Below are 19,498 nucleotides of genomic sequence, written 5' to 3' on the forward strand. Positions count from 1 at the left end.
GCAAAAGAACAGAGGCCCGCACAGCCAACAAGTTCACTCCGCAGCTCAGGACACAGCCTCTCCTGAATCCCCTTTTGGCAAAAGCCAGGGTGAGCTGAGTCCCTGTCCCATAGGCTTGAAGGAGCCCTGGCTGGATTCATGCAGGAAGCTTGCTGCTCCCTCCCAGGTCGGGGCCCACCTGCCATAGGAGCCCCATGATGATGCCATCCCAACAGCCACGGGTGCCCTCCCTGCCCTTCTTTACCAAGCTCAGCTCAACCCTGAAGTCCAGCAGGAAGGGCCTCTGCCCAGGCCCTCTGGCCCCGCTGGCCCCGCTGGCCCCGGGGCCCTTCCTGGGTGAACTCAGCTCTGTCCTCTGCTGCTTTGCAAGTCCTCCCTTACCCTCCCCCGCACGACCAGTTCCGGAGCCCCTCAGAGCCCTGCACACAACAGGGGCTTGGCAGGTGCTGCCGCCGATGCGTGTTGGAGATGGGGATGGGCCACCCCAGTGAGCACCGCCCAGCACCCCGGTCCCACTTTAATTCACACAAAGACCTGGGCAGCAGGTGCGGTGCGTATCCCCATCTTGTGAATGAGAAAGTGAAGCTCGGGGAGCTTAGGCAAGTCACTCAGGTCAAACACTCTGCCGCCAAGGTCTCTCACCCCCCCACCCCGCCCCATTAGACAGGGAGCTGCACACACTGCCACACCCACACCCACCCAGCACCCACCCAGCACTGGCCCCGACAGGACACCAGTGACCATCCGTGGAAGGGACACATGTCCTCAGTGGCACCAGGCCTGGGCACCTCCTAGGAGCTTTCCAGAAATCCCGACCTCCAGAAAAGCCCTGGGAGGAGCTGCAGGGGAGGGCAGGGGTAGAAGGCGGCACGAGGCTGGCAGAGGCTGGGCCCTGGCACCACAGAGCCCCACGCGGGGACGGTGCCTGCCTGGGGTGGATTCAGTGCTCACCCAGGGCTGGCTCCAGCCCACTAAGTAGCCTGAGGCTCCCAGGGCTCGGGCGGTCCCGCTGCACCTGGAGGCTGGGCCAGGCGGGCAGGGGGCACACTGGGGCGGTCTCCCCCTGGGGAGGAAGGCGGGAGCTGGCCCTCAGGATGGCCCCACTGAGCACCAGATGGGCAGTGCTGAGGCCGGCCGCCCCTCGCTGAGGAGCCCAGGGCAACGAAAGAGGAAAGCAGAAGGCCACCCCAGAGGTGGCCTCAGGAGGGAGGAGAGCACCGGCTAGCGCCCTGCGCCAGAGCCTGGTGGCCAGCTCAGAGGCATCCCGTCGCTCATGCAAGCGGCACTGACTGGGCATCAGCCGTGTGCCAGACCCTGTGCCAGGGATGGGGACCCAAAGGACTGCAATCCCCGCCCTCCTGAAGCTTCCCCTCGGGCTGCGAGTGGACAAGTATCGAACATCCAGACAAATGGCAACCGGGACCGCGATGCGTCCGGCGGAGAGAAGCAGGGCCTGAGCTCCAGGGAGTGGCAGGGAACAGGGTGGCCGTGGTGCCATTCTGAGCAGAGCTGGGGGAGGAATTTGAGGGAGTGCCTGCAGCAGGGGAGGCTCAGGATGCGGGTCATGAGGTGAATGAAACCACAGCCAACGGGAAGCAGCTTAGCAAGACGGAGTGCAGACGAGTGGCTCCCAGCATGGGGATAAATTAGTGAGAAATGCATGGAAAACGAAGCACCAAACCACCAAAGAGTCAGTCACTGCCATCAGGGGAAATAAAATGTGGAACAAGAAGGCAACGAGCACAGGGAAACGTGCCCGACCAGACTCCCGAGGGGGGAGGTCCGGGTGCGGGACGCCGGGGGTCGGCTGGAGGCTCCCACACACCGACTTGAGGCTGAGCTCTTATTCTGAGAGATCCCCTTAGAGGTGGGACCCTGGGTTTGCCAAGGGATTCTGAGCCTGGGGTGTTCCGCCAGGCTTTCTAAGCCTGAGGGTCCACATTTAAGGGCATTAATTCTCCAAGTTCCCTAGGGGGTGGGGGTCCTGAGCGTGAGGTCAGTGCTGGGACCGCTTGTGGAGGAGTCGCTCCGGGCCTTCCAGCGGAGGGGTGGTGTGGGCGAGGCGCAGCTGGGGCTCAGCCTGCCCACCTGCTCACCTCTGGCCCTTTAGGAGACTCTGGCCTCTTCCCAAGCCACTGTTACAAGACCCTTAGCCAAAGGGGCTCCAAATACGGTGCCCATGTGCTCCAGAAGCCGGGACCAGAAGCGGGCGCTGGACAAGGCCGCGTCCCATGCTCTCACACTGACGTCCCGTCTCCTGGCGCCTGCTGCCAGGGAACAGAGAGGGCTGCAAACCACCAAGGCCACACAGCACTTCTGGTCAGCCAGGCCCGATCCTGGGTGCCGCGGCCTCAGCCAAGGGAACCAAGGAGGCTGAGTCCCACCTGCCCCCAATACACACACACAGCACTCAGGTCAGCGCCAATGGCCTCAGGACCCGGAATCCTTTCTGATTGAGGCAGCCCCACCCAGTTCAGAGGTCTATTGACCAAGCCGGGGCCCCCATAGATACCCAAGGGGGTGCTGAGACAGGGCCAGGCCCCGCGCAGAATAGGGAGGCAGCTGAGAGGCACTGTGGGCCTGGAGGGCAGGAAGCCCGGGCAGCCCGCCTGCTCCCTCGGCGCGAGTGCATCTGCAGAGGGCAGCGCCCAGCAAGCAGCGCAGCCTGCGGAGCACCGTCCACTCCACAGGGCTCCCTTGGGAACATGAAGATAAAGATCAGGGCTTCCTTGCTGCACATCCCCAAGTTCAGGGCCAAGCCCATAGTAGGTGCTCAGGAAATGGATGCATAGATGGATGGATGGATGGATGGATAGATGGATGGATGGATACATGGATGGATGGATACATGGATGGATGATTTCCTTTCTCACATCCTCACTGAGTGATCAACAGCGAAACTCATACAGCAAACAAACGTTCTCCCCGCTGCAGCCAAAGGGCCCAGGCACTTGGGCCAGTAAACCGCATCCGGAAACGGCAGCCGCCTGAATCCCACCCAGGAACCGGCTGGGTTTTCCGCAGGCATTGACCTGCCTTCTTCTAACGTAACAGAACCTCCCAATTCTCATCTGACGCTACCTCCGAGCTAATTTTCTGAATCTCTATATACAATAAGTCATTTAACAAAAAAAACCCTGTATCTACAGGGTATGCAACAAAGGGAGATTTCAGAGCCCATTAACTCGAAGAGATGGTATGTTACTGGGAGAATATGGGCTGTATAATTAAAACGATTTAAATCTGATTATAAAAAGGCAGTGGCTTTACCGCCTGCCACCATCTCACTAATGGAAAGAAAACCAGTATCTTGAGTTTTTAAAATTCCTGTAAAGTTATGAGTGAGAGCACGCACGGAGCGCTCCGCCGCTCACGTAACTCTGAGACAAGATGACACTCCTCTCAGAGAAACGCTCCTCCCGGAGCACAGCCAGCGCTGCCCCGCAGAGCTGTGCGCGGTGTAACGGCTTCTGGTGGCGGAGGGGTTCTTTCTGGAAACCCGTCTCCGAGTTAGTGATGCCTGGCTGTCCCTGTCCCCTGCCTACTGAACTCCAGAACCCAGAGTCTGGGGAGGGAAAAGCAAGGGGCCTGGGCCTGGGGGATGTACTAAAGGACAGTTCATACCCAGCCAGGAGCCCCTCCCTGTGGACCAAAAGCCTGCATTTCAGCCTGACCTGGAGGAGGGGGTTGGACTGACGAGAGAAATCGACAGTGACGAGCTCACCCACTGCGGCAGGGCCTGCGGGGCAGGGAGTGGGTTGAGCTGACTGTCCCCTTGGTTTCCACATCCCCATCGGCCTCCCCTCACAGTTCAAAGCCTAGACCCACGTGTATGGTTCTCGGCCCTGATGTCCCCTGATGGTCTACAGCCTGCACCCCTTACCTGCCTAGAGGCTCATTCCCTAGAGACTGAGCCACTTCTGCCAGGACCACAGAGAGGGAGCCCTAAGACCCGCAGGTCTCACCAGCTATCGGCACCCTCCACTATGCCCAGCAGCCCCGGACAGCTCATGGATCCTGCCAGTTCACACCTCGGAGCCCTTGCTCATGCTGTGCCCCCGCCTGGAGGTCCTCTGGCCTTTCTCCCCCTGACCAACCCCCATTTCCCGCTTCAGACTCAGCTTGGGCGTTACCTCCTCCGGGAAGCCTTCTTGGTGCTCCAAGCCAGGGTAGGTCAGGCACCCACTGTGCTCCATAGCCTGAGCTGACTTCATTCTCTTGTAACACAGACCACATTTAGCCCACCTGACTGTCCCTGACACCCCAGGAGGGGGGTGAGGGGATGCTCACTGCTCCACATGGCCTGCCAGGGTTTCCCCAGAGAATGGTTTTGATCAGCTGGAAACATCCTCTGAGCCCCGGCCCACCCCCCGCCCCGTAAGGAGGCTCAGCTTTCTTCCTGACCCCGTGCCGGCTTTCTCCAGCGTAGTTAATAATTTTAAAACAATCAAGTCCAGCAAACCGTAACCGATTAAGTGAGGACTGGTAGCTGGTGAGCCTCCCGCAGCATCGCCTCTGCCCGGGCCTGTGTTTAGACGGGGTGACTGGGGGGCTAACCAGCCCCTGGCAGAGATAACCTTCTCGGAGCAGCCAGCCGCCTAATGAGGCTTCGGGGGCCTCCTTAACGAGATCAGGCAGGGCCAGAGCTCTGCCTCCTGGTGCGGAAGATTTCTATTCAATTAGTCCTTCCACGGGGCAGGCGCTGCCCAGGAGGCTGCCGGAGCCTCGATAAGGCAGCCCCTCCCAGCATTCCTGTGACTGCCCTGGGGCAGGGTCTCCACCAATGGAAGGATGAGCAGAGCTGGGATTCCGGGCCCTCCCTTCCCTTGCATCTTGGACGGAGCTCTCAGGGGCCACCATTGGGCATCTGGAAGAAGGGAGCAAGAGCCCTGCCCACAGTGGGTGTGGGGACAGGGAAGACCTACCCACGTGGAAGAGGCCAAGGGCATGGGTTGTAGCTACATACAAAGTGGGGCTGTGGTTCAGCCACCCTGCAGCCTCATAACACACCCCATCAGGCCACCTGACAGGGAGGGGCTCTCTGGGGAGAGGACCCCCGGGCCCACCCACCACTGGGTCTCCGCCCACCTGCAGGTGTGTATCCGCGAGCTCCCGTGAGTGCAGGCTCCCATGGGTACAGCCCTTAACCAACACTCCCGCTGTGCTTCCTGAGATGCAGAGCCAGGGAGGCAGACACACCGGACAAGGCAGAAGGAGGCGGCTGCCTCAGGGAGGGAGCTGAGCGGAGGGAGGGCCTCCTGAAGAGATGTCACGCTGAGGCTGGAAGGCGACGGGGACACAGGGTCCAGGAGCCAGTGGTGAGCCGTTAGGGAGAGCAAGGCCCTCTTGGCACAGGGCGGGCAGCAGGGACAAGGCCAGACACCCGCCAGGGCCAGACCGCGAGGCCTCTAGGGCTGAGCACAGACATCAGCCTGCAGCCGGGGCGGCCAGGCCTGGGGTCAGGAAGTAAGTGGGGGCCCACCCGCGGAGTGGGTTCCTGCTGGTGGCACATGGCAGGTTCACATCCCAGAGGCGGGCCCGGGCAGAGCTCCGGCCAGCACTGACCAGCTCCTGGGGGCGGGGGCTGACACTCCGCAGACACCTGCTGTGGGCCCTTCAGCGGAGCCGCCTCTCTTGGCGGGAGCTACGCGGCTGACAGGTGGGCCTCGGCGCTCAGGGCTTCTCCTGACCAGGTTGTGATCAACAACGACAGAGCGTCGAGGACCCGCAGCCCTGCTCCCCGGAGGTGCTCCTTCCTGCTTCCTCAGATGCCAGCGTGGCAGGAGTGCCGGCTACATCCTTGCCTGGCACAGCGGGCCAGCCCCTAGCACCTGCCAGGGGGCTGGAGGAGTGTAGGCAGAGCCCCTCTGCCAAGCGCACAGCGGCCAGGCTCCCTGGCTCCAGACCTGTGGCTGCTCCTCCCTCCCCCAGCCCCCCCTTCTGCCCTAGTCACCCCATTTCACAGGCGGAAACAGGCTCCCAAGCCCACCAGAGGGCTCTGGGGAGACGAGACAGAAGCCCAGGTCCTGGCTCATGCCCAGGACCCAGCAGCCACAGCCCCCGAGCCTCCAACAGCCACACCTGGACCCAGGGCAGCTTCTGCTTCCCAGCAGCCCCGCCCCAAGGCCCACTCCCCGCCACAGCACGGCAGGCGCACCTCGAGCCTATAGACGGTGTGGACAGGCCACGGGTGCTGAGCCCTGACAGCAGCTCAGGCGGAGAAACACCTTCTGAAATGGGGCCACAAACCCAGGCCTGTGCCTGCCCCACAGAAGGGCCAGGGGAGACCTTCAAACCCCGAAGTGACCAGGAGGGCCGGGCCGGCTCAGCAGGCTGCAGGCGGCTGGACGGGGCTGTGTAACGCCATGAGCCTCCCGGCCCCGCGTGCCCCAGGACCCCGGGGGTGACCGTGAAGGCAGGACCACAGTGGGCGGTAGGGCTCTCAAAAGTGGAGGTCCGTGTGTCCGTCCATCCTGTCATCCATCCGGGACTTTTCCTGAGCACCCCTGACCAGCCCTGGGCACAAGGTGTCGACAGATACCTCTGCTTTCTCACAGGCTTCACCAGGAGCCGGTGGCAGAGCCCAGGGCCTGGCCACGAACCTCCTACAATGACGGAGGATGAACTGAAAGGCTCAGCCCCGGAGGACTCCAGCCCGGCGATTCCGTGACACCGGACGGCAGGCAGTGCCGGGTGGGAATGGCGCGTCTGGGCATGGCAGGTGCAGTAATGCGGCCAGCAAGTGGCCAGCAGCGAGTCACTGCTGCCACTCTGTCCAGGGGCGGGGGGGCAGGAGTGGCAGGGGGCTGGGCCCCGCATGCGGAGCATGTCTGGAGTCAGTGCAGACAGCACGGCCCCAGCAGGCTCTGCTGGGAGGAGCGCCAGCCTGGAGGCGAGGGTGCAAGTCCCAAAGCTCCGAGTGACTGGCCGAGAGGCGCTGGGGAAGCTGCACATGAGCCGAGCAGCATGCCAGGTCAGCATCTGACGCTTCAGCCTCTCTTGGACCAATGGCTCCCCCAGAGCCCTGGGTGGCGCTGCCCGCCAGCGCTCACTCAGCTCCCTTAGTATCAGCAGAGTCCAGAGCTAGCAGTGAGGCCCTCGCGCTCCGCATGGCCACGCGCACCCTGAGGACAGCCGTGCCTCCTGCTCATTGCGCACCTGCTCGTGCCAGGCCCCGCTACGTCCTCCTTAGTCATTACCTCATCTGGTCCTTAAGACAGCCTATTGGAGAGGTGCCACTGTCCCCACTCGACGGGCGGGAAGCTGAGGCCACAGTCCTGCGCTCAGGCACGCAGGCGCTGTGTAGGAGGGGCAGTGACAAATGGATGGATCCAAAAGAGAATCAGGTGAAAAGTCACCAGGCTCCAGGCTGTGCAGCCTGAAAGTCCCTGAGGGGCACAGTGCTGCCTGTAACATCTAAAGGGCTGTGGTGGAGACAGCCTGGCTGGGTATAAGGTTGGGTTAGAGACGAGAATCTTCAGTCCTCAGAGGCACCTGGATCTCATGTGACGTGTGTGATCCCCAAGCCTGGGAGGGGCAGGGCTGGTCCACCCCCTCAGTATGTTCACCACAGAGTTTGGCCCGGGCCGGGTGTGCCCACAGCCCCCCTCCCCCCCCACCCTATCCCCACCCCGTCTCAGCTCAGGCTGCCATAACAAAATACCATACATTGGGTGGTTCCAACAGCAGACATTTATTTCTCACAGTCTGGATGCTGACAAATCCAAGACAAGGTGCTGGCTGATTCAGTCCCTGTAAGAGCTCTCTTCTTGGCTTGTGACCGCCACCTTCCCACACGGTGGGAAGAGAGAGCAGCTCTCTGTCTATTCTTATCACTAATCCCACCATGGAGGCCCCACTGCAAGACCTCATCTAAATCTAATCACCCCCCAAAGGCCCCACTTCCAAATGCCATCCCATTGGGGGTTGAGGCTCCAACATATGAATTTGGGGGGTGACCACCATATAATTTCCAGCTCTGGACACCAGGACCCTGTGATTCTGCTAACCCACATGGCTGGGACCCCAAGAAAACCACTCCCTGGGGTGGACAGGCAAACTGGCTCCCACCCTCACCCCACAGACATGATGCCAGGGTGCCAAAGGAGATGCCAACAATAAGGGCCAGGCCACTGCCCACAGCCTCCTCCTGACCTTGGACAAGTTGAATGGCCGCCACCACAATGGCCATTCCATTGGGATGACCTCAGAGGGGCCCAGAGTCAGGCCCACACGTCTGGGCCCAGGGATGGCCCCCGAGTGAGGGGAAATGGTATTCGGTGCCCCGTGAACTTCCCTGTCTTAGAGCCAAGGGTACCACAGGGCACAAAGGAGACCAAGTCCCTCTCTTCCTTCAGCCCCGTCACCAGGGGACGGCGCCAAGCACGAGCAACAGGAAGCATTGACCAGGGCCCGCCTCCTCTGGGCACTGGGGCATCCTGGGATGTCACCTCTGAACTGAGGCCTGAAGGACATCCAGAGGGAGGACAAAAAGGGAAGGGACCAGAGAGGCTCCAAGCAGCAGCCGAAACTGCTGGATCTTCCTGCTGCAGGTGCCCAGGCAGCCCAGGTATCCGCACCCCATGCACATACATACACACACTCACGGATGCACACATACTCATACACACACTCACAGGCACACATACTCATACACACACTCACGGGCACACATACTCATACACACACTCACAGGCACACATACTCATACACACACTCACAGGCACACTCGCACACGCACATGCATACGCAGGGCAAGGGGTCTCTGCCTAGATTCCATGAATGTCAAGGACCTGACCCAGCCTCCTAGACAGCTCTCCCTCGGCACTGCCGCCCACCCCCACCACCACCACCGTGCTCCCCAGAGGCATGGCCACCCTGCCTCCTGTCCCTGGAGGCACAATGGCTCCAGGCACCCCTGCAGCCCAGCTCAGCACTGTGAGCTGCACAGAGTCACGCTGCGCTCCCATGGCCTTTAGCAGGTGCATGGGAGAAGCCCAAGCCAGCCCTGAGCTGAGGCTCCAGCCTGGGGAGAGACTGACAGGGAGAGGCCCTCCAGGGCTCCAGGCCCTGACCGGGAGCTACAGGAGTCAGGGCGACCCACCAGACACGGGCTGTGTGGAGCTGTGGGTGGAGTCCTGAGAGCCACCTAGGTGAGCAGCAGCATTTGATGTCTGCAGCCATGGCAGGAAGGCAGCAAGGACCCCAGGTGCCAAAGCAGGGCCACCTCAGTGCCTGAGACAAGCCCAGGGAGCCAGCCCAGGGCCCGAGTATGGCCCCTCCTTCCTCCTCCCCCTGCCTCTGGGTGCTCAGGTGAGGACAGAAGAAAGCCCCCAGGCCAGGCCGGAGCAGAGCCAAAGCTCCACTCTGCGCAGAGCAGGAGCACGGGAGGGGCAGAGCTGGCCAGGCAGCAGGCCGAGTGTGCAGGCCAACACAGAGGGGCTGAGCCAAGAGCTGCCGCTGGACGTGGTGGAGGAGGGGGCTGGTGTCCAGCCAGTGGGGTCCATGTCTCTGCCCTTACCTGGGAGTTGGCAGCAGCAAGAAGTGTCATGTACCCGTGGCAGGGGCCCAGGAAGACAAAAGAGAAGGTGGCCAGGACACAGGGAGGACGATGCTGACCACATCCACTCTGAGCCACCCCACCCTGCTCCCCGGCAGGGGCTGCTGGCCGACACCCTTCTTCCTGCCCAGCACACATCCCTCTCTACCCATCACCACTTCACAGAAACTGAGGTTTGGAGGACAGGGCAAGTGACCTCTCAGCTAATCTGTCACTGAGCTGAGATGTGAACCTAGACCTGCCTGACCCCTTCCACCAAATAGAACAAGTTATGCTGCCCCGGGGCAGGCTCTGGGGGCTGGGCCGTGCTGGCCAGATTCCAGCCACTCTGTGCCTTCAGAACAGCAAGACTGCAGTGCTGTGCAGCGCCAGGCCCAGGCTCCAGAGCCCCAGCCCGCAGGTGGCTCTAGACCAGCGATCGCCAACCGGTGGCCCACGGACCAGGTCCGAAAGGTTGGCGACCGCTGCTCTAGACGGCCTCCACGGGTCGGCCCAGCCTCCTTCCCTGCCCTCCCAGGACTTCCAAAGGTGAGCTCAACTCCCAGCTGCCCTGAACGGTGCAGGGGCTGGGGGAGCCTGCCAGCCCAGCCAGGAAGAGCAGGAGACCAAGAGCCCCTTGGGAGGACGCGGGCTGGTCATGTGACAACCATCCCTACCCTCTGCTGGCCCTCAACTGGGCGTTTTAGCCAGTTTCCTCAGCTGACCTTCATGCTGTCCTCTGTGTTGTCACGTCTTCCAGTCGAGGAAACCGAGGTAACTGCCCAGAGGCCGAGCAGAGCCGGGAAGGAGCCCCAGTCCGTAAGCGAGAGCAGCAGCGCCCCTGCCAGCCCTGAGCACCTCATCTGTGCTCGTGTGGAGGTGGAGGCCCAAGCTGAGCACTGGCAGGGATGGCCCAGGCGTCACTGAGGGAGCGTGGCATCGGGCTGCCTCTGCCCAGGGCTGGCAGAGGACAGATGGGAGGGAAGCAAACTGAGTAGGCCAGCCAGGGCCACATGTCCCGGGTCTGGAAGAGGAGGCCAGCCAGGGCCACGTGTCCCAGGTCTGGCTGGAAGAGGAGGCCTAGCCTGAGTGAGGACCACCCTGGGCCCTCGCCCCCTGGCTGGCCCCACCCACAGCTTCGGCCCAGACACATGTAGAAGGGCCATCTAATCACCTTGCAGCTACCCTGCTGGCGCTGCAGGCCGGGGAGAACCCTGGGTCTTTCTCTTTCCAGTCCATGGCCATCAGCCAGAAAACTGGCTGTTGATAGGCTTCGAGAGCCCAGCTACTGGGGGACTGAACACGGACCCAGTGCCTTGTGAGGCTCCATGCCCATCAGAGAGGCCAGACACCCCCCCTCCCAGAAAGGGGCTGTCCCAGGCCAGCCCACGGCAGCGAGATGAGTCTCTGCCCAGCCCGACACTGTAACAGAAGAGAAAGGAGCTGCTGTGCAGGAAGGCGGGGAGAGCAGGGCACCGGGAGGGGTGGGGGAAGCAGGGGAGGTCGGCATGAGGCACAGGCCACAGGAAGGGCTGATTTGCCGCACCCCAGCTGAAGGGACTCATTGGTGCTGGCGGTGGCAATGGGCAGGCCTGGATGTCAATCTTCGCCTCATTACTTAGGAAGCATTCAGCCCAAGCCTTCTGGGAGCTGGGCCTGTCAAGAAGACAAGATTGGTAACCTCTGAGAAAAGCACAGGGGAGAGCCCAGGCCTCCTGACTTCCCACCAAAAGGCTGCCCCGCACTTTCGGGGGCAGAGGGACAGGTAAGTGAGTGGCAAAGGGAAAGTGACAGGAAGTGCAGATTGGACTCAACAGGATCCAATCATCTACACTTGCTCATGGTTTTTGTTTCTTTGTTGTTGTTCTCATGAGTCACCAAGGAAATGGGAGGACTGTTTTGCAGGAGCAGGGTAGTAAGTATTTGTCATTCACCAAATACTGCTAGTTCTCCCCTTTCCAGGCACATGGTACGCCTATGCTTCCTGGATCCCGCATGCCTGGCTGGGACCACGTGACTAGTTTCGGCCCATGAGTGTTTAGCAGATGTGGCAGGGATGTGTCATGTCCAGACCGAGTCTCCCAGAGCTCTCTCTCCCTCTGGCACAGCAACCGGCAATATTCAAGCTGAGTGACCGTGAGGAGCCAAGGTCTAAGCTGACCAACGATGGACACGTAACATAGACAAGAGACAACTTTTTGTTACGTTATGCCACTGAGTTTGGGATTGTTTGTTATACAGCAGAGCTTAGTCTATCCTGACTGATACGAAGGGAACCACAGAACAAAACCAAAGGACAGGACAAATAGGCACTTCCCTGGGTAGCCACGTCTAAAAAGACTCACACCAGGGGTCAGACTGGGTTAGCAATGGTTTGGGAACAAGAAGTGCAGACTGAATGTTCCCAGTGTTTAGGAGATGGCATTTTCTGGGTCATGAGAAGGCCATGTAAGGAAGAAGACTGCGGGGAGGGGACTTGGCATCTATAAGAACGCAGAAAGACAGCCTGTCTGCCGTGAGAAGGTGCAGCTCTGAGTGCCACAGAGCACCCTTAGCTTCCTCCAGGAGGAACCTGAAGAAGTGGCCCAACACGTGCTCTGACAGGACGGCTGCTGAAGTTCCTGGGAACAGCACCAGGACACACAGGTCTCACTAGACCCACAGCCTCCTGCCCACACGCCTGGCCTGAGGGGTCCACCTGTTCACCGCCAGTGAAGCCCAACCTCCCAATCTGGGAGCAAGGTCACAGCAGTAGGAATACTGAAAGGGAGCCTCTAGAACCCAAATAAGAGGACATGGTGGGACAGGAGTACAGTCTATAAGATGACAGTGTGTGTGCATGTGTGTGCATGTGTATGTGCATGTGTGCATGTGTGTGCGCACACAGGAGGGGCCCTAGAATGAAAGAGACCTCTGAAGCCGGGAGTTCAGTTCAGGGAAATGGCAGTCATTCCTTTGCACAGCCACAGGCTTGTGAGAGATTCAGAGTGAGAACTAGATGGTCCCCCCGCCCAGCCCAACCCCAGTGAGGGGCCACCAGTGCCTGCAGCCACGGCACAGCCATCTTCAGGCTTAAAGCATCGCTGGCAGCAGCCCCTGCGGGGCCAGGAAGAGCAACTGCGTGTGGCACTCACGCGAGACTGGCCTCTGCGAGGCGCCACCGTGGACCCTAGGTGGGTGGTGAGGTAGCGGGTGGTGAGAGTGGACAGAGGGAGAGGGAGGGGTCGGAGAAAAACCTATCCAGGTAGGAAAGGAGGTCAGTGGCCTAAAGCAGATTCTTTAGGAACTTCTTTAGGCACAAGAGCTTCCAGGCGCAGAGCATGGGTGTCATGGAGAGCGTCACGGGTGAGTCTGCAGAGGCCACGGGCTCACGGTGCGTGTCTCCAGAGCGAGTGTGGCAGACATGGACACATGGCTATAGTTCCCAAGTGAAGAGAACGCCACCCAGTAAGCCAACCGTGAGGAGAAAGGGAAGGGCGCTCAGCGTGCACTGGCTACGCTGGGCACCGACAGGTGTGCCAACATGGAAGTGGCGAACAGCCCACAAAGTTCCGAGGTCCTGCCCCCGGACTGTGGCTGTGTGCGGCTGTGTGGCAAAGGGGAATTAAGGCTGCAGATGCAGTTCAGGTTGCTGATCTGCTGACTTTCATCCTGGATTATCCAGGTGGGCCCAAGAGTTCCAGGAAGAAGGAGGCGGAGAAGCAGAGGTGGAGAGGGAGCTGTGATGACAGAGCAAGGCCAGAGTGACAGGCTGTGCGGAGGCCCCCACCCACCAGAGTTGGCTGGACGATGGAGAAAGGGGCCAGGGGCTGAGCAAGGCGGGCGGCCTCCGGGAGCTGGGAAGAGGGAGGTGGACCCTCTCCTGCAGAACATCTACGCACCAGCCTGGTGTCAGAGGGCAAGGGGCGACCTAGAAGTGACCAACACAAAATGAACAAGACCATCAGATGGCCATCAAAAGCTCACAGTTCTATTTTCATTTTATTTCATTGTTTCTTCGTTTTATTCTGTGAACACCAAGCTATACTTTGGTGAATTTTACCTTATCTTCCTAAAATACTTTTGGGCTTATTGTAACTAAAAGGAATATTGCCTCATATATGTTCCTTTTTTCTTCTTCTTCCCTAAATTGTTACCTTTCCACTCAATGACATATCTCTACAGCATAACCCATAACTTGAGTCTTTCACTCACAGTAAAATACTGTGAATAGAGAAGGCCAGGACTAGTCAGTTCTTTTACACATTCATGCATTTATATAATCTTCTCCTTGAGCAGGCACTTTAAAACAATATGAAATTTTTTTATTTAACAAACTAGAGGCCCGGAGCATGAAATTCGTGCACTGGGGGGGGGGGTCCCCCTCAGCCCGGCCTGTGCCCTCTCACAGTCCAGGAGCCCTTGGGGGATGTCCAACTGATAGGGAGCAGGCCTAAGCTGTCAGCCGGACATCCTTAGCGCTGCCGCAGAGGCGGAAGAGGCTCCCAACACTACCGCTGTGCTCACCAGCCGTGAACCCGGCTTCTGGCTGAGCAGTGCTCCCCCTGTGGGAGCGCACTGACCACCAGGGGGCAGCTCCTGTGTTGAACATCTGCCCCCTGGTGGTCAGTGCACATCATAGTGACCAGTCATTCCAGAGTTTGGTCTATTTGCATATTAGCCTTTTATTATATAGGATTAGTATCTCTTCTAGTATCTAGAAGACAAGTCTTCACACTTTTGTTATATGGACTTCAGTAAGTTTAAGATACTACATTTTTTATCTTTATTATTGAAAGTATTACAGATGTCCCCTTTTCCTCACATTTACCCCCCTCTAAGATATAACATTTTAAAGATTTAAATATCATTTCTGTTACTTGCTTACTTTAAATCCTCATCAAATGCATATTTCACTAAATGCAACCCGTTCTTTTACATCAATGTGAAAGAACTGGCTGACCAACTACCTCAGGAGGTAGTTTGTACGGAGCTTAGACAAACTCAGCCCACAGAAACGGTAAGTATAAACCACAGGACCAAATTCAAAGTAGTTTCTTATTTTCTCCAGTAATACTTCAGCATATCTCAGCATAAATGGTTCCACTCTTTAAAAAATAACTTGTTTTGAATATTGAAAAACATATGCAGCCGCTGAAAGTAATGTTTACAAATACTTCACGGTGATTTCAGAAGTCCCTGACCTGGTAAATGGAAAAGCAGGATCTAGACCTGAACAGGATGGAGCTCTCAGCATTTGTAAAATATGGTGGGGGAATGAGAGGGGCGCAACAGACAGAGAATTCAGAATGATGCTGTCCTGTCTCGCTTTTTTTTTTTAACTTAATAGCACTTTATTGTATTTTTAAAAACAAAATATTTTTAGTCTGAAAGAAGTTATTTCCAGTTTTCATCATTTTAACTATGAGTCTGACAGAGAATCAAGCGAGACCTGGAAGGAAGGGAGGTTTGGGTGAACTGCAAGGTTATAAAACTAATTCCTCCCAAATATAAACTGTCCTGATGCTTCCTGTATATTCCACATTTTATGGAATGAACATGCATTGTCCTTTCTCTCATATTATTAAATTAATTCATGCTCATTGTAGCAATGTATTTTTTTTTAAATATATTTTATTGATTTTTCACAGAGAGGAAGGGAGAGGGATAGAGAGTTAGAAACATTGATGAGAGACAAACATCAATCAGCTGCCTCCTGCACACCCCCCACTGGGGATGTGCCCGCAACCAAGGCACATGCCCTTGACCGAAATCGAACCTGGGACCCTTGAGCCCGCAGGCTGATGCTCTATCCACTGAACCAAACCGGTTAGGGCCAATGTATTTTTTTTTTTTTAAATAATTGGGGATGGAAGCTAAGTAAAAAGCTGAAAGTAAAAAGGGTCCACTCTCAAGATATTCACTAGCTGAAGAAATGATGCAGCTGAAGATATCAACGGCCTCAAAGCAGTGAGATGCATTCACAGCTGGGCACGGAGAGGGAAAGGCGCTCGCCGCACTCTCCCCACAGGCCTTCCTCAGACATGTCTGCACACCCGCTCAGTCATCCTCACAACAAGCCCCTGAGGCAGGTTCCATGACTGTTCCCGTTAACAGATGTGGCAACGGCAGCTCAGAGCAGCGCCGGGACTCCCCCCGGTCCCACTGCAAGGGAGGCGAGCAGGGTCTGAAGAGAGTTCCTGGGGCTCCAGCAACCAAGCTCCTTATCCACGTGGTGCTGTCTCTTGGACTAAAACGGGGGCAGAACCAGCTCAATCCCCAATCCACAGGGGGTCACTGATGCTCCCCAGTCCATGATGGAGACTAAACCCCAGTCCACCTTTGCCCCTTCACCCTTGGCCTCTTCCCCCACCAAGAAGTCCTTTCCGATCCCACCCAAACTGTGTCTGCCACCCATGTCCTGCTGCAATGAACACCCAGGCCAAAGAGATAAGATAGCCAGCAAGTAGGGCCAAGCCACGACGGAGAGCACCCCACAGGGCACGGAAGGAAGGACACCCAGCAAGTGGAGAGCCTGCCCCGGAGCCCAGGTAAAAGGAGCCTCTGAGCGCTGCTCTGCAGTCCCAGGCCCAGGAGGGGCTGGCTCCTCCCACCCCTCGCCGACAAGGTTCTTGGCAAGGGCACAGGATGACACGGACGGCTGCCCACACAGCTCAGACACTGAAAGCACCTGCCGGCTTTAACCAGCGCCCTCTCCGGGCAGCAGCAGCTCAGCACCACCTGGTCAGTGCCCCTGCACCCGGTCCCACGGCCTCAGCGGCTGTGCACACACCCCCTCCCACACCACTCGGAGACCGCGTCAGCCACCGTCCTGGGGCTGAGGTGTTGTTCCAGTTACACAATTAGGGAAACTGACTCAAGAAAGCAAGGTCTCTGACAGAACAAGTCCCTGGTGGAGCCCTGTGTCTCCAGGACCGAGTCACACTGGGCCTGAGGCTGAATGGCCCACAGCTAATTGTGTGTGGCCTGTACTCTGTTGGTAAATTGTTGACTAGTTGACAGCAGTTAAAAATCAAATTTTACATTCAAGTCCAGATCTGGGACTCCTCAGCACATCCACAGCACTGGGACTTTCATTCCCAAATGGCAAACCTGGTGAACGCTGGGAACACAGGCAGGGTCCCGCAGCTCGGCAAGCTCCCGGGAGAGGAACAGGTGCGGCGCCTCTCCAAACTCAGCTCCCAGACAAAGCACGAATGTCCGCAGAGACAGGTGTGGGGGACAGTATCAAGGTAGCAGGAGGCACTGGGAAAAGCTTGTGTCACCCCAGATCCCCACTCCAGCTGGGTGGCTGCTGCCTGAGCAAGCACACCCTCCCTGGATGGAGCCCACGTTCACGAGGGCTCACAAAAGAAATCCAGGAGCAGGGAATGTGGAGGCAGGCACTGCTGGTGGGACCAGACACCAAGGACAGGGGACCCTCCTCCCGCACCGCAGTCGACATCTGACCATGGGGGTCTGCCACGGCTGGAAGCAGCAGCACCCGTAACAGGCAACAGCAGCCTCACCCACTCACTGCCACCCCAAAACTCAGAGCGCTGGCTCTGTATCACCCCTCACGACCTCCTTGGACCTTCAGGCCCAGAGGTGGACTCTCCCTCTCTGCCGACTCCCGGAAGACCTCCTGCAGCCCAAGTTCTTCCCACGCAAGCTCCCTCCTTCTGGACCGGGACCAGAGCCTCCATGGAGTCCCCTACCTGCGGCACCTAAGAAACCACAGCCAAACTGAGCCATGGCACCCGGAGGGCCCTGGGCCTAGGGGGCTGGGGGGGGGGGGGGCGCCCGGGCCCCCCCCCCCCCCCACATGATTAAGGCAGGCCATCTGTTCTTTGTTAAATGTTTACAAAAACAGCTTTTCTCTAAAAGGTTCCAGGAGACGTCGCCCTCACCCCACCTTCTCCTTACACCCTGTGCTCCAGCTGCTCCTGGGAGGAGCCCCCACATTCTGCGCCCCCCGCTGTGCTCTCTGTCCTCAGCACTCAGAGTCTAGATGCAGGAGGAGGCAGAGGAGAGGAAAGGGGCCAGGGCTGGGCAGATGTCAGAGGCGGGGAGCCTCAGGCGCTGGCCAGGAAGTGGGTGACAGGGGAGGAAGCCAGGTTCCAGAGCCAAGCCTAGAGCCAGCTGGGAGAGAAAGAAGGGGCCCAGAGGGGGGAGGGAAGGGCAAAGGCTGCCACCTCCGCCCGTCCAGCTCCCCGTGCACTGCTGCCCCCGCCCCAGGCCCTATCTGAAGCAGAGGCTGTGGCCCACGACCCCAGGCACAGGCGAGGGTTTACCTGCAGCCAGGCCTGGCCCTACTCCTCTCCTTTCCTGGTCAAACAGCGCCCACCCCCGGCCCAGGCGGAGACAGCGGGAGCTGAGAAACCGGCTCCTCCAAACCAGGCCGATAAGCAGGGCCGATAAGCAGGGCTGAAACAAAACGTGGCGCCAAGGCACCGAGGGGGCGCTGGGCACGCGGAGTGTGAGGGGAGAGGGGAGACGACAGGTTCGCTCGCCAGGCCTCCGCAGTCGGCAGTAAGGAAGACACCAGCCATCTAGGTCAGGGGGTGCACGGAATCAAGCACGCCCCCCCACAAACACTCAGAAACAAAGACCCTGAGCCAGTCACTCCTGCGCGCCCAGCGCGGGGCCACACACACCAACCCAGTGGAAAGTGGCCGCACACGCTCCTAGGAGCCCAGCTCCCCGCTCGCAAACTCCCAGCCAGCCCAGCGCAGGGCACTTCCTGCTGCCCAGCGCACGGGCTCCATGGCCAGGCCCTTCGCAACCCGCAGGGGTCCTCTCTGCGCAGCCTCAAGGCCGAGGCCCATGGAGCCCTGGGCAACGCGGCCACTCACCTTCCTGCACGGCCTGAAACGGGTTGTTGGCCTCGATGACCTTGATGGAGTAGGTGATCTTCTCGCTCTGCAGGATGTCATCGTTGAGGCTCAAGTCAGATATGGCCAGCTGGAACACCCTGTCGTCCTTGGCCGCATTCTCCTCGAAGATGGCACCTGGAGGGGAGAAGGGGTCAGGACAGGCCTGAGGAGCCCCCCCCCCCACCCCTGGCAGGCCGCTGGTGGGTTCGGACTGGCCTTTCAGGACAGTGAAGGCTTTCCTAAGACAGCCAGCAAGGATGCCCCACACAGCGCCCATGTGCACACCGCTGGCAGGAGTTCCACATGCACATGCACACGCTGCCACCCAGGCCACACAGGTAGGCGTCTCACAGCCAAGCCACCTCCTGACCCAGCCATGCCCCACACAACTGACTGCTCCAAGCTGGAGTGGCCTCAGGCGGCACACACGGGCCCTGACAGCCACAAAGCTCCCCACAGGCAGTGTCCCCTGACCAGTCCCAAGATGGCACGATGCCTTCCTCCCGCCCTGCAGTCCCCTTTGTGTGGAGGCGAGCACGCAGGTCCCCGTCTCTCCCACCCAGGGGCCCTGGGTACCAGCATTTCAGTCCCAGTCCCACTCTGCTCCCCCTCCCTCCCAGCTTCCTCCTGCGCAAATGTTGAGGGGAGGGGACTGCCCCCTCCACCCCTCGCCTTCTAACCCAGCAGGGCTGAGAAGCCAAAGGGCGCGGGCGGGCCTTGACAGAGCCTCCTCGAACCACCAAGCTCTCCTCCAGGTGGCCTCTGGCTGGCCTTTTCCAAGCTTAGCGCCCCTTGGCCCACTCTGACTTCCCTCTCCCTGGTCTGGCCCTGCAGCCTGGGCAACGCCGGGTCATCCCACCCTGGCCAGGCCCCCAGGGTCCCCACGGCCCCAGAGCTGAGCCAGATGACCCTCCTGGAGCTGGCGGGGGCAGGGGAGGGAGGCCCCAGCTCCACAAACACCCAGAGCCGCAATGCTGACCGGGAGCCCCGAGCCCCCCTCCCCCGCGGGAAGCTGGTTTGACACCCTCTCCCCCCACCCCCGCCCCGGCTGGGGGTGGGGTGATGCAGCTCACCAAACCCAGGTCTGGTCCCCCCCCATCGCCAT

General features: G+C 59.2%; 1 protein-coding gene across 1 annotated transcript in view; it reads right to left on the reverse strand.

The window, feature by feature from the left end:
• Positions 1 to 19,498, reverse strand: part of GRID1 (glutamate receptor, ionotropic, delta 1) — a 625,808-nt gene that overhangs the window by 604,527 nt on the left and 1,783 nt on the right. The window contains exon 3 of the mRNA XM_005871153.1: positions 18,373 to 18,528. Within this exon, the coding sequence (XP_005871215.1) occupies positions 18,373 to 18,528 (156 nt within the window). The remainder of the gene's footprint in view (positions 1 to 18,372; positions 18,529 to 19,498) is intronic.

Source organism: Myotis brandtii, unplaced genomic scaffold (assembly GCF_000412655.1).
Source record: "Myotis brandtii unplaced genomic scaffold, ASM41265v1 scaffold33, whole genome shotgun sequence".
In the NCBI taxonomy this organism is placed as follows: domain Eukaryota; kingdom Metazoa; phylum Chordata; class Mammalia; order Chiroptera; family Vespertilionidae; genus Myotis; species Myotis brandtii.